At 40.5% G+C, this 13,913-nt stretch overlaps 1 protein-coding gene across 1 annotated transcript in view; it reads right to left on the bottom strand.

Moving 5' to 3' along the window:
* Positions 1–13,913, bottom strand: part of FAM120A (family with sequence similarity 120 member A) — a 54,963-nt gene that overhangs the window by 24,156 nt on the left and 16,894 nt on the right. Inside the window, exons 4-10 of the mRNA XM_080625360.1 lie at positions 11,060–11,188; positions 10,482–10,578; positions 9,329–9,429; positions 8,775–9,058; positions 7,284–7,371; positions 3,654–3,878; positions 67–241 (exon numbers count right to left, since the gene is read on the bottom strand). Coding sequence (XP_080481486.1) covers positions 67–241; positions 3,654–3,878; positions 7,284–7,371; positions 8,775–9,058; positions 9,329–9,429; positions 10,482–10,578; positions 11,060–11,188 — 1,099 coding nt within the window. The remainder of the gene's footprint in view (positions 1–66; positions 242–3,653; positions 3,879–7,283; positions 7,372–8,774; positions 9,059–9,328; positions 9,430–10,481; positions 10,579–11,059; positions 11,189–13,913) is intronic.

A 13,913-nucleotide genomic window follows, 5' to 3' on the forward strand; every position in this document is an offset into this window, starting at 1 on the left:
AGCACAAATGGATATGAAAACACAGCAAAAGGAAGAGAAATAAAGAACGGATTCTACAGTACATACATTCCGGTGGAAGTCTGTTCTTTCTAAAAGCAAGTCTTTCAGTTTTCTTCCTGCTTTCTGCCAAACTAAACAGGACTCCGTAAACATACTGACGAACTGGCCTATAAAGGAGAGCAGCAGGAGGCAGGTCTTTGTTGGCTTCATCTTCTATAGAAACAGCAATTTTGATTTCACCCTTTTACATGAAAGAAAGCAGAAAAAGATGACATGTTAGAGTGCACAGGAAGCATTAAGGCATGAATGGTAACCAAATCAGCTCTACTATAAATCCCATCTAGTCAATAAAAACGTGATTCAGCAGTAAGGAGGATCTTAGGTACACGAACATAACACCAGCGCAGGATTTCCATGCACCCTACTTGTTTTCCTTTAGTTAAGTGTCCAGGCTCTGATCATTAACATTGCTTTCTTCTTTTACCTCTTTATCGCACACCTCTTTTTTTCCTTTTGCCTGGACTATCTGTAGGTGAAGATTACCTAAATAGTGATCTTCAAATGTGGATACTTTGAAGAGTGAAATAGCACATGTGAACGCAGCACTGCTTTTAGACAGTCAAAGCCCATCTGAAGCTGATCTAGATATAGTCATGTAAGAAAAATATTAATGCTAAGAACCCTTTTCCAGCGCAAGGATTTGAAACGGTACTGGGGACTTGCTGGAAAAAAACACTATGAGAAGACGTGGTCAAAAAAATCATAGCTGGGTTTTGAACGTGTATTAGGAAAGCTTTAGCATTTTATACTTTTTCAGATAAAAGCATGAAAGAACTCTCCAACATTCAGTCTCAAAACAGCAACAACGTTCTGTGTTTTGTATGTCTGCACTTCCAACCATGTTAAGATTTCCTTGGAAAACAACCGACTTCACTGCATTGCTCCCAGGTGCCAGCCTTCATTTACAGCGCTCTCAAGCATTGCTCCATTTTGCTATTTTCACTTAACCCACACCCCACATTTAAACTGTCCCACCAATGAATACTGTAGGTAACATCCTGTAGTGATTACATGAGGGTACTGTCAGGTTGAACTCAGACAACACTACATTAGGTGTAACGTTACGTCTAAAAGGTGTCTCTCTTTACATAACAGCAACATAACCTTGAACGCTTTTATGTGCCAGTTTCTGAAGAATCCCATGATTATTCAGTGAGATACCTGTCAGTGTACCCATACTGTACTTTAGGTCCCCTGTGCATACCTGTTCAAAAGCATTTCAGACAGTGGGGAAAGAAAAACAGTCTTAAGTAGTACTGATTTATTTTTTATGCAGTCATCTCTAGATTGATTTTTTCTCTCTGTTGGGAGAGGATGTTTCAAAACACAGGCATTTCATTCGCTTCCTCCCACTGTGAGATATGATACCCCAAGTTGGGTGGGAGTGTTGATCTGCTGGAGGATAGGAAGCTCTTCAGAGGGATCTGGACAGGCTGGATCCATGGGCCATGTACAAGGTTCAAGAAGGTAAAGTGCTGGGCCCCGCACTTGGGCCACAACGACCCCATGGAACACTCCAGGCTTGGGAAGAGTGAATGAAAAGCTGCTCCTAGAAAAGGATCTGGGGGTGCTGACTGACGGAGCCAAACAAGAACAGCTTGTGCCCAGACAGCCAAGAAGCCAATGGCATACTGGCCTGTATCAGAAATAGCAGGGTCAGCAGGGCCATGGAAGTGACTGTCCCCCTGTACTGGGCACCAGTGAGGCCGCACCTCGAACGCTGTGTCCAGTTCTGGGCCCCTCACTACAAGAGAGACATTGAGGTGCTGGAGCGGGGACAGAGAAGGGCAACGGAGCTGGTGCAGGGCCTGGAGCACAGTGTGATGGGGAAGGGCTGAGGGACCTGGGGGGTTCAGTCTGGAGAAGAGAAGGCTCAGGGGGGACCTGATCGCTCCCTACAACTGCCTGACAGGAGGATGGAGCCAGGAGGGGCTGGGCTCTGCTCTCAAGGAACAAGGGATGGGACAAGAGGAAACGGCCTCAAGCTGCACCAGGGCAGGTTTAGGATAGATATTAGGAAAAATTTCCTCACCAAAATGGTGCTCAGGCATTGGAACAGGCTGCCAAGGGCAGTGCTGGAGTCACCATCCATGGAAGTATTTAAGACATGTATGTCTTAAATACATGATGTAGATGTGGCAATTAGGAACATGGTTGTGGTGGGCTTGGCAGTGCTGGGTTTACAGTTGGACTCAATGATCTTAAGGTGTTTTCCCACCTAAATGATTCCAAGATTAAGCATCAAGTAGTATCTAAATGTGCTAAGAATATTTGGCCATGCACAGTATGAAACTCAACTGGGATCAATGGTCTTCATACACCCTTTGATTCTTCTCCGTTTTTATTTGATAAAGAAATGTAAGAATAAAGAAATGACAGCACCATATGGTGCAAGACACACACACAGAAATAGGAAATCCAAACATCAACCTTGATGCAGAGACTTTTATTTTTATGGATTTCAGATCTCCACTACAGAGAGGATTATTATTGTCCTGAAGCAGATTGTTAAAATGAATATGAAGGAATAGGCATGTGGACAGTGCCATTTTGTTAGATGCTGTGCAAGTATGTACACTGAATGGGTTTGATGAATGAAAACCAAGACTAAGGTGTTTTGATCACTGAAGAGGAAGGAAAAAGATGAAAGTTGTCTCATTCTGGGACTCATCTGTTTGCACTTAAAAGGGACAATGAACTTGGGTCTTTTGAGACTACACTGAGTCAAATATAGAGGTGTGCCGGAACAGCACTGTTCTGGCTCCTTCCTGGCTCAACACAAACCAGACTTCAGCAGTTCCCAGACACACTGGGGCAGATTACCACTGCCTACTTCTGCGAGAAGCTCTCCCATTGCTTTTCAAGGTATCCTTATGTGACCATTAGGATAGATTTTTTTTCTACTGGACACAATGAGCAGAGTCCTAGTCTGTGTGAAAATGCTTGCAGCTCACCCAGGATCTGAAGGCTAGCACATGATATAGCCAAAGAACAACAAAATAAGCCATCAGAAACATTCTGCCAACTAAAATTAACAAAAAATTCAGATCATCAACGAGCTCCTCTATAATTACATTCCAGGATCATACAAAAGGGATTTTTCATCTCATAGCTGCCATGTTTCTATCAGGGCTAGCTACCAGGGATAGGAGGGATCAGGTTGTTAGGGAAAACAATCTAAGTGTTTTTGAACACTGAAAATAGAAAAGACTTGGCACAGACACCAGAGCACATACACAGGAGTTCTCAGATGGAAACAAGCTCCATACAAACACACACCCATATATCTATTAGATATATCTGCATATCTGAATATATGCAGATATTTTTATATGTCTACACACACAGATATCTAAAGAAATTATTTTGTAAGTAAACACTTCTAATTACAGTCATCTATTTATTGGAAAAATGTACCATACAGATCAGTGGTTAGAAAACAGGAGAAAAGATTGTTAGCAGCACTACAAATGGACCCAAACTCAAAAGCATGAAATATGGTGTATATTTATGATACTCTTTAGCCAGAAAAGCAAGTGCAATTATCTTTACCGAATCGTTAATTCACAGTACCTCATTTTTAAATGTCATACCTTGGTTAGGACATGGAAGATGTAAGGATACATTAATCCCTTCTTATGCCTGTGTTCTGCCACTCTTAATACTTCAGGTGCTACAGGAGGTAATGGAGGGGTAGTAATATCCATGTGGTTTCTGGTGGGCATTGACAACAGGCATGGGATTTGTGGATTACTGGTTTGATTCCCTTTGACATCGGCTGCCTGACTTCCTGAAGAAGCACTAGAGGAACCTTCTGCCTGTAACAGAACATACAAAATCAAGTGCTTTTGAACATGAACAGAAACATGCAAGGAGATGAGCCAAGAGAAACTGCAAGTTTCCTTCTTCACCCACACTGAGAATAGTAAGTCTTCCCATCGCGTTCTATCAGTGTGTAGAATAAATTACCCAAAGCTGGCTGCAAGTTTTCCAGAAAAATGTAAGCTTTCAGCCACTGTTTGCTGAATAAACAAATATTATGGTAAAGCTTTAACTTCTTAATAGCAACAGGAATTATCATCTTTAATTTTTAATTACACAATGCAGAAAGGGGACTGATGACCTTTTAATTAAATGTGAACAGCCTTGTATCTACAGTATCTCCAAGATACTACCAACTACATGGGTTAACTGAGAGTCACCAAGACTATAATTTCTCTAAACTTCCATTAACACATCCCTTCTCAGTTTGCATTTCAAATAGAAGCAGGAAACACCTTTCCTTTTAAAGACATTTATAGACATTTTATTATTATAGACTATATAGTGTTTGAACTCAAAAGCCTTGTAAATGTGTTGCTCTTTTTTTTAAATATAAAAGTCTTTTGTCTGAGATGATTGTAAGAGAAAATGGCAACATGTTCTGACTGCACCATTAATGTGGCATTTATCAGGAAAAATGTCAAAATTATACTGTAAACTTCCTGGTGAATAAGCCTTTTGAAAGCATTTATGTTGTACTGCTCACAAATACTACCACGAAAAGCAGGTAATTCCTAAAAATCCTTGTCTTCAAAACGGAAAGCTGTTTTTACCTTCGGAGTTCATATTAGTTTCATGCCTATAAACTACCATAGTAATATTAAAAACTTCCGAGACTGAAGTTTGATTTATTCTCTTGATGATAAATCATGCATGAGTAAAAAACCTGGAACCAAAATGGCCCAAGCCAGGAAATCCCAGAGTAAGGTACATAAAAACCAGACCCAAACAAGCTCACTTGTTCACTCTTCTGAAAAATACAAATCTGCATGTAAAAACCTAAACACACCCCCTCTCTCCAAAAACCCTCTAAAGAAAGGTCCGTATTAGTAAAAACATGCTTGAAGCAAAATATCAAAGGGGCAACATTTATTTTCAGATGACATTTTAGATACACAATCAAAGAGGATGCTACTGAAAGAATATATTTCACTTATTTTGGAGCTGGTAATCTAGATTGTATTTACAAAAAAGAAAATACACAGAAGAAATGGGTTAAAACCTGTAAAACAGAACACTTCTAACACAACATACTAATATAGAATGATTTATAAACACATGAGCTATCGCAGCTCTATTAATTCTGTATCATATTATCAAATACATATCAGTTTAAACATTTTTGTCCCTGTCTTCTACTACTCAATAATTCAAAGTCAGTGACAGTGGACTCCAAAGAGAAGTTTACAGACTGCTGACTACTGATGGCACAGAGTGAAGATGACAAAACCCCAACTGACAGCAATGCTTTCCCCATTTGCCAGGTTGTCCTGGAGCTGCTCCAGTGATAATCATAGAATCACAGACTGGTTTGTGTTGGAAGGGACCTTAAAGCTCATCCAGCTCCAATCACTGCCATGGGCAGGGACACCTTCCACTAGTCACATTATTCCAGGCCCATCCAACCCAGCCTTGAGCACTGCCAGTGACGGAGCAGCCACAGCTTCTCTGGGCACTCTGGGCTAGCGCCTCAGCACCCTCACAGGGAAGAACTTCTGCCTAAGAGCTCATCTCAATCTCCCCTTTGGCAGGTTAAAGCCATTCCCTTTTGTCCTGTCCCGACAGGCCCTTGTCAAAAGCTTCAGATCTAGTCAGCCCCCTTTAGGTTTTGGAATAATATTGGTATTCAAACACCTAAGCTGAGGAGCTACCACAGTTAACAAGTGTGGGTTTCTTTTGTTAGCAATATACCTCCAACCTGAGTAAGGTGAGCATACCTCTGTCACGTGTAATCACGTGGTGAGACAACTGAGCAAAGGATCCTGACATTTAAGTCAAGTGAAAGGAGTGTCAAACTGCTGCTAGCTGTCTAATCTATGCCAGATTTTCAGCACTTTAGCTCAGAAATTCATGAAGCTCTTTCGGTTGAAATCTTCAGGAAGTACTTTTTTTTGGCATAATTAACATATACTTCTCTACAATAATGAGTTCATCTACAAAACATATTCCTAATTCTCCCTGTCACGCTCAACAGATACAACTGTCTTCTGCTACTGAATTAAATATTAAAATACTGAAATGATAATAAAAGAAAGCACAGGCAGTAAACTCACAGACATTTATCTATGAAGTTGGAGGCATTTAAGCTGGACTGGGAAGCTGAGTGGCTGCTCACACAGCTGGAATTCAGTGTGAAAACAGGGCTGCAGCTGGGATGAAGCACCAGCCTTCATACATGGCCCAGCAAACAGAGAAGAAAGGAATGTAATAGGTCAAATTAGCATTTGCATATGGTGACTAATCCCCAGGCAGATACAGTTATCATACGGGGCGTAGTCTGCAAAAATAATAACCACTGATGGATGAAATCATCAGCTTGATATTTTAAGCACAAAGCCCAAGTTTACTGGAATTTCTATGCCAAAGGTACAGGGAAAATGTTCTGTTTGCCTGCAGTGTAACTCACTCGTGATTGGGTTTTTCTGACACAAAATTAAGAATTGAACAGTTCCAGCACAAAGATGCAGAGATATTAACTGCAAATGCTTGGAATGTTCTTTCCAAACACAGTTCAACCTTGAAACACAGACCATAATACTCCTTCATTTGACAACGGGTTTAGATGTTGAAAATAATTAATAGAATGATGTTACGTCTTTAGCAAGGGTTTAATTATCCCACCCTTCCTTAGTTAGGTAGCAATACATTCTAACTAGTCCCACTGAGCTACTTTAGTATGTATTATGTGAAAATGCTACTAGGTGGTTACAAAAGACATTCACTGCTCAGCTGAGTTTTAATACAATAGTCTGTTGCTAAGACTGAAATGTGTGCTAGAGCTGCTCTTACTCCACTGTAGGTTATACAAAATGGACTCTGAATCCACAGACACTTACACCACTGTAATCCTTAGGAAAAATCAAAACAATGCACTACTGTAAACACAGATAGCAATACCTAAGGATATAAGGGAGAGTGTTAGCTAAGGAGTAAACAAGTGAATTGGTTTCTATTTTCTGTGTACTATTTTCTAACACACCCTACCTAATTTTCATGTATTCACTACAACCTTGGAAAAACCTTGGAAAACTTCTGACTGTCCTTAAAGTTCTTGTTTTGTAATTCACCAAACTGTGCAAAAGTTTACACTAAACCCTACAGATCAATATTGAAAATTCTACTCCAAGTTTTGTGTCTAGCACAAAAGAGTAAGTTGTGATGTTTGGAACTTCAGGAATTACCTTTGTTTGGTCTCCCAGCTCTCCACGTGTTTGACTTTCTGACTGGGCTCCTGGTTTTTCCCAGCCAATTTTGTTCCCACTGACATGGCTGAAGGACAACACAAAGAACAACAGTGTATTAAAGTACTGCTAAAGACAGAGCGGATAAATCCTTGGTGCCCTTTAGTGGAACTACGGGGCCAGAGACCCAGGGATGCTATCTATGTATTAGAAATGTCAATTTGTAAGAGTCTTGAAGAGACTTTAATACCAACATTCATTGATTTATACTATATCAATGTCTGGATTGTATTTAAAGAGCTGTACATTACACTGACTAAATGCTCATGCAGGAAAAATTCTTGACTGAACTTTAAATATGTGTCACTATGTCAAGTAATTTCCCTCAAACTGTGATATAGAATCATAGAATAGTTTGGGTTGGAAGGGACCTTCAAAAAGTCATTTATAAATGACACTGTCTAGATTTCAGTTTCTAAACTTACTCCAAACTTAGTGCATAAAACGTGAGACAACACTATCAGAAATACTGAAAAACACCTTTTGCTGTTTTTTCTAAAGCAGATACATTCCCAGTTCTATGCTGCATGGCAGCCACACAAACATGCTTGATTTACTAAGCAGAACACCAGGTAATATTCAAAGTTAACAGACTGCACCAAAAAGCAAAGTCTAAGCCATCATACATTATTGTAGACATGTTCAGAATTTACTACCCGGTAGTAACAGACTATGATGCACAGCGCCAAACTTTCAGAGGCACTCACAGACCTGCTGATGCCCCAAGGATGTGATTCTCACACCATCACCCCTAATAACACAAAGGGAAACACAAACTGCCTCCATTCAGATTTCTTTTTTGTGGTTCAGGAAGCCGTAGTTACATCAAAGTCTGCATAACTTCATTGCTAAGGACAGACAGACAATCTAGTGCCAGTCAGAAATACTCCTGGAGTAAATAATGCACCTCAGTAGAACAGAGCAAAACTCTTTTCCCTGCTGCTTTGTTCCACACACAGCCTGGCAATGAGGGCTTGAGTCACTGTCCTGAAGGGTGAATTTCTGACATTCACACCAGATTTCTTTGCAAAGCCGCATTAATCCCAAAATTTAAGTAGTGTAAACACTATAAATTCAGTGAAATTTTAATGAATTATACTGTGAAGTAGGAATATTTCTTTTATACAAAGAACTTGAAGGCTTTATGACATTTACAAGATCTCACTGTCTCCTTCTTTCAATAAAACAGAAGGGCAGAAATGGAAAAACACCCAAAGTTATTTGGGTTTGGATTTCTGCTTGTCAAGGAACACTGTGACCACAGAGAGCAACCACAGTGTTTGAAGGCACAGTAACATCAGACTATTTTTTTAAGGCCTATCCTATCACTAATTTGCAGATTTCTTACTTTCACAATACCGCTGAACAATTTTGAAAGTAAATTTATCCTAACAGAAGCCAAGTAAGAAAACATCCTCATGGAAAACTTACTTCACTGCACCTCCATTGCCTTCATCGTTGTCGGAGGACGAAGATGTAGAAGAGGCAGGAAAATAGGTTGAATCCACATGATTAGGGCTTCCACTCTGAGCTGGATTGATTGGAGAAGATCGTTCATACAATGGTGTATGTTTTCCTTCATGAGGAATGTTACTGTAGTTGTTCTGCTCAGAAAGACTTTTTCCACCCGTTTCCAAGGTGATGGCTGGCTCAGAGAGACTATATGGGTACGGACCCTGGCCTTGGGCCCCACCCTGGCTGGACATCTGCTGGGCCTAAAATCAAGCGATCTTTCTTAAGTGAAGGTATCAAAAAGGCTTTTCTTCTAACACAGAATATATTTTCCAAATGTACACATTAAAACTCAGCCATCTTGGACATGTACAAAAATTGTACTACCAGAGTCTGTAGATCACTATAGTTCCAGACTCAGAATTTAATCAGTGAATGCCCATGCTAAGTTAGATACACCTTTCCCACCTTGATTTTAGTTTGATGAGCACAGCAGGCTTCTCCCAAAAAGAAGGGCAGAGGGCTAGACTTACCACAGGTTTTGCTTGTAGTGAGGTCTGTGGAATGTTAAGCATCTGAGAAGGAACATATGGTGGCACTATCCCAGGCATACCAAACTGATTTGGTCTGGCTGCTACATTGCAAACAGGGATGGGGAAAAAGAAAAAAGAAAAAAAAAAACCAAACGCTCACTATTTGACCAAATGTTACCCTGTTAATCCTTTTGCTCCCATGGTTTACTTATTCATCCTGTTAACATTGCTGCTTTCTAGCATGCCTTTAAGTCAGTTTTATTCATCTTTGCCTAAATAAAATTACTTTGTAGCTTGTGAAGCCTCCCTTTGCTTGTCTCACCTCCTCTCAGTTCATTACTGCACTGTTCTGTTCTACCTGGGTATCAAAGGAAGCTTAATAGGAAAAAGCCCCAGAGCTGTCATAATGAAGAAGCTGGCAAAACCAATGTCACACAGACACTATCATTTGAGTATCTGACCTAGAGTAGTCTCAATGCCCTTTAATGCAGATAATTGAATGCAAATACAGACATCTGTTCCCCCCAAGAAAAATTAAGAAAAAAAAAAAAATAAACCTGTATTAAGTGTTACCCAGTGTGACAACTGAAAATCTTTAGGAAATTTCAGCTCAAGTTAGTTTTAGTGTTAAGAATGAGGTGCGTGGAGTAAATCCTGTGTCCATACAGTTGATTTGTAAGCCTGGAGAATAATCTGCACTGCCAGAACTATCCATGGCTGCAATTTCAGCAGGTATGCTATGACATCAGAAAAAACAATCAAAGACTATAAAGGGATTTCTACAACATGTCAGGTGAATCCAGTGAGAAACAGGAAATGTGTTTCACAGAACAGAAACAGGAACAGTCTCCATGACTGGAACCAGTAACCAGACATGAACTGCTTACAAGACCATACTGCCCAGCATCCAATGCCAGAACCAATGCAGCAACAGCTAAGAGGAAAATCAGTCCAGGTTGTTCTCTTTTGGGGGAAAGAATACAACCTCTGCACGCATTGTACAAAAACCTTCTTTTGAAATCTCATAAACAAGAGTCAAAGAAAACTGCCAAAGAATGTGAACATTTTTATAAGGACCTGCTAATGATACTATTTCTGGTTTAGGATTATCCCAGGTTTTAGTTCAAATGAAGAGTCTTATTTCACTACTTACGTATGTAATGTGGTGGATGAAATGGCATAGGTTTATTAGTTGCTGAATAATAAGCAACCGCTCTCTTAAATCGAGTAACTTTGTCATCTGTTCTAGACTAAAATAAAGAAGAAAAGATGTCAGGCACAAATCCAGGCATATCACCTACAGGTCAAGACAGTACCACAGTTAACATGTACTGCATCACATAGGCGATTAATACCTAGTGACCCTTGGGACTATATCTCTACTAATGTACAAGAAATGTCAATCCATGTAAAGATTTTAAAGCTTGAAAGTATCACCTTCGTGTGCCAATGACTCTCAATGACAAAGACAGACTACAAAACCCCTTTGGTTATCAAAACCCCTTTGATTATCAAGAATTTAAAGCACTGAGGGTAAATGCAGTATTTCTACCTGTGGAAAGTAAAATTAGGGTATCAAAGACACTGCATACACCAAAAGATTCGTATTATCAACTGATGCAAACCACTGTTTTTATAGAACACAATTCTTCAACACAAACGTATAACACCATTGGTTTTTATATAAAAAAATCCCCAAAACCCAAACCAGTATTTTGTGTTTTACTTTACCTGTGAATGCTGAAAAACATCTTTTGCTATGGCATCCAGATCAGTAGTGTCCTGAATGTTACGGACATAGTCAGCGACAGCTTTGATCACTACGTCACATGGTGGTAAAACTAACTGGTGAGCACGTACCTGTGCAAACAAACACACAGGCCAGTGTGAACCAACATGGGAGCGCAGGAGACATCGCTTACACAGCAGTAAATTAAACGCTTATTTACTGAAAACATCAGATCTGGGGCAACAGCACAAGAGGGACATGAAGCTGTTGGAGCAAGAGCAGAGGAGCCCACAGAGATGCTGCGAGGGCTGGAGCAGCTCTGCTCTGGAGCCCGGCTGAGAGAGCTGGGCTGGGGCAGCCTGGAGAAGAGAAGGCTCCTTAAGGGGAGACCTTAGAGCAGCTCCAGTGCCTAAAGCAGCTACAAAAACCCTGGAGAGGGGCTTTGGACAAGGGCCTGTAGGGACAGGACAAGGGGAATGGCTTTAACCTGCCAGAGGAGAGATTGAGATGAGCTCTTAGGCAGAAGCTCTTCCCTGTGAGGGTGCTGAGGCGCTGGCACAGGGTGCCCAGAGAAGCTGTGGCTGCCCCATCCCTGGCAGTGTTCAAGGCCAGGTTGGACACAGGGGCTTGGAGCAAGCTGCTTTAGTGGAAGGTGTCCTTGCCCGTTGCAGGTGGTTGGAGCTGGATAAGCTTTAAGGGCCCTTCCAACTCAAACCAGGCTGGGATTCTGTGATTCTATGATCCTATATGGGGTTTAGAAACTTCAGGTCAAGCAACCATCATGGACCATTACCAAATTCAAAGCAGTGAGCAGTGCTGTGAGCTGGGTTTGAAGAACTGCTCAACCATGGGCAGTCTCTGCTCCCTTCCCCTTGAGCTGCACAATGCCTGCACTCCGCAGGGCAGCAAAGAGGCTCCAACTGTGTGTCTTAAATTTGAGAGAACGCCTGAGGATTTTCTAAAACTTGTCTGGAACCTGTGCCCAGCTCTGGAGCACACTGCCCTCGGGGGCAGCCAGGGCTTGGCTTTAACACAGTTTAATCTGCCTATTGCAAAAATCAGTGGTTCAAGACTTCACAGACAATTACTATTGTTTACCAGTTCTATTTTTGAAGATAATGAGAACATGTGAACAATCTTTACCCTTGCATTCAATACAGAGGTATCATACTTTACTAGAAAACACTGCAATTCAGCCTCGTCACAAATGTTTATGCAAAATTCTGATTAATACTTCATTAGTTTAGTCTTCACAACTTTAAAATCTGCACTACAACCCCTATTTTATACGGAGTCTACTGTAGGTAATTATTTTCTTTCCTGCCCTTATTTGACCCACATATCACGCAATTTCTTAGACTGGCTTCTTCATATTTAAACCACGGAATTTTTGCCCAGATTCACATTATTATTCATTTCTTTCTCCTAATGCCTACTTGTAACAAATGTCAGGACATTCATTCCACACCTGGTCATTCTCTACCAGAGATGAGCTCCACATTCTACGGAGTCTAAATTAAGAACAACTCTGTTTAGTGCAGTCAGTGGCACAGTAGTTATTTCTATTTTAGATAGTAAACTCTAAATTTTCACTTGTGTGCATTCTGAATATATATATAACACAATATTAAATATAGATCACAGTCACAGATACTAATAACATTCTGCACCCAATCTGTAAGGAGAAGCAACGGATCTTCTTCTCATTGGTGATTTAAGTCATTTTACAAACACCTCCCATTTTATTTGTACAGTAACAATTCTACATCTCTGAAGCAGCTGAATCATAACATGGCTGTGTCATGCTAGATGTGCTCTCTGCAAAGGCCCTCGGAGAAATCCAGCATCGCTACCTAAGTGCTTCTGCAGTCTCTGCTTAGAAATTCAGTGGATGAAAGGAGTAAGCAATCTATCATTAGTTTTACGTGATCTCCAAGACAGTAGTATTTCATACACTCTAAACACGTTGGCATCACAACATTCTAGCACTAATATTCAGCTCAGACCCTAGCAGTATGAAGCTCAAGTGAGACATACTAAGGGCTTACTTGTGTATCACCCCCAGTTAGTTGCTTTTAAACAGCCTGAAGACCTCACTGGAGCATCTTCTTAATTCCTGAAGTGAGACCTTCTAAAAGTATGTATTACCTATTTAGAGACATTTCAGATATTTAGAAGTTATTTTCATTAACTCTTTCAAAGACATTGAAAGTGAGAAAACCCCAAAATCCTCTAAACCCTCCAAATTAAAAATGTCATGACCTACACAGAAGACCACAGAAAATCAGTTTTGAAAACTGGAACTAATTTTGAGCCTGTAGGGACAGGACAAGGGGAACAGCTTTAACCTGCCAAAAAGGAGACTGAAATGAGATCTTAGGCAGAAGTTCTTTAAGGGCCCTTCCAACCACAAACCATTCCATGACTCTGTCAAAGGCAGACATGGAGGTGAATCACACACTTGGAGGTGATCAGGTTAGAAAGTGTAACATCTGAAAACAACACTGTTTCTTTGTTAGCTATAAAAGGACTACTTCAATTTATGACCGCTAACAATAATCATAAGCCACCTCTAAATGCACCCTGTAAAGATTAAGTGGATAAAGGAAATTAATTCTACAGAGGTATTTGGCAAAATGAGAGGCAGAGAGCAACATTCCCAGCCCAGAAGGTACAGAAAATATCTTGGTTTTGACAAAATGAACTTGTCAAAATGCTTTCTCGAAAAATAACAGACTCACAGATGTGTAACTCCATGGGATTAGTAGGATATTGTAGAAGGCACCTAAGCTACACTTTGGAAAAGCTCTCCAAGTCTGGGACAACTCCAGTTCCCCACTGTCATCAGGAAGTAAA

The sequence above is a fragment of the Psittacula echo genome, assembly GCF_963264785.1.
Source record: "Psittacula echo genome assembly, chromosome: 9".
NCBI classification, from domain to species: Eukaryota; Metazoa; Chordata; class Aves; order Psittaciformes; family Psittacidae; genus Psittacula; species Psittacula echo.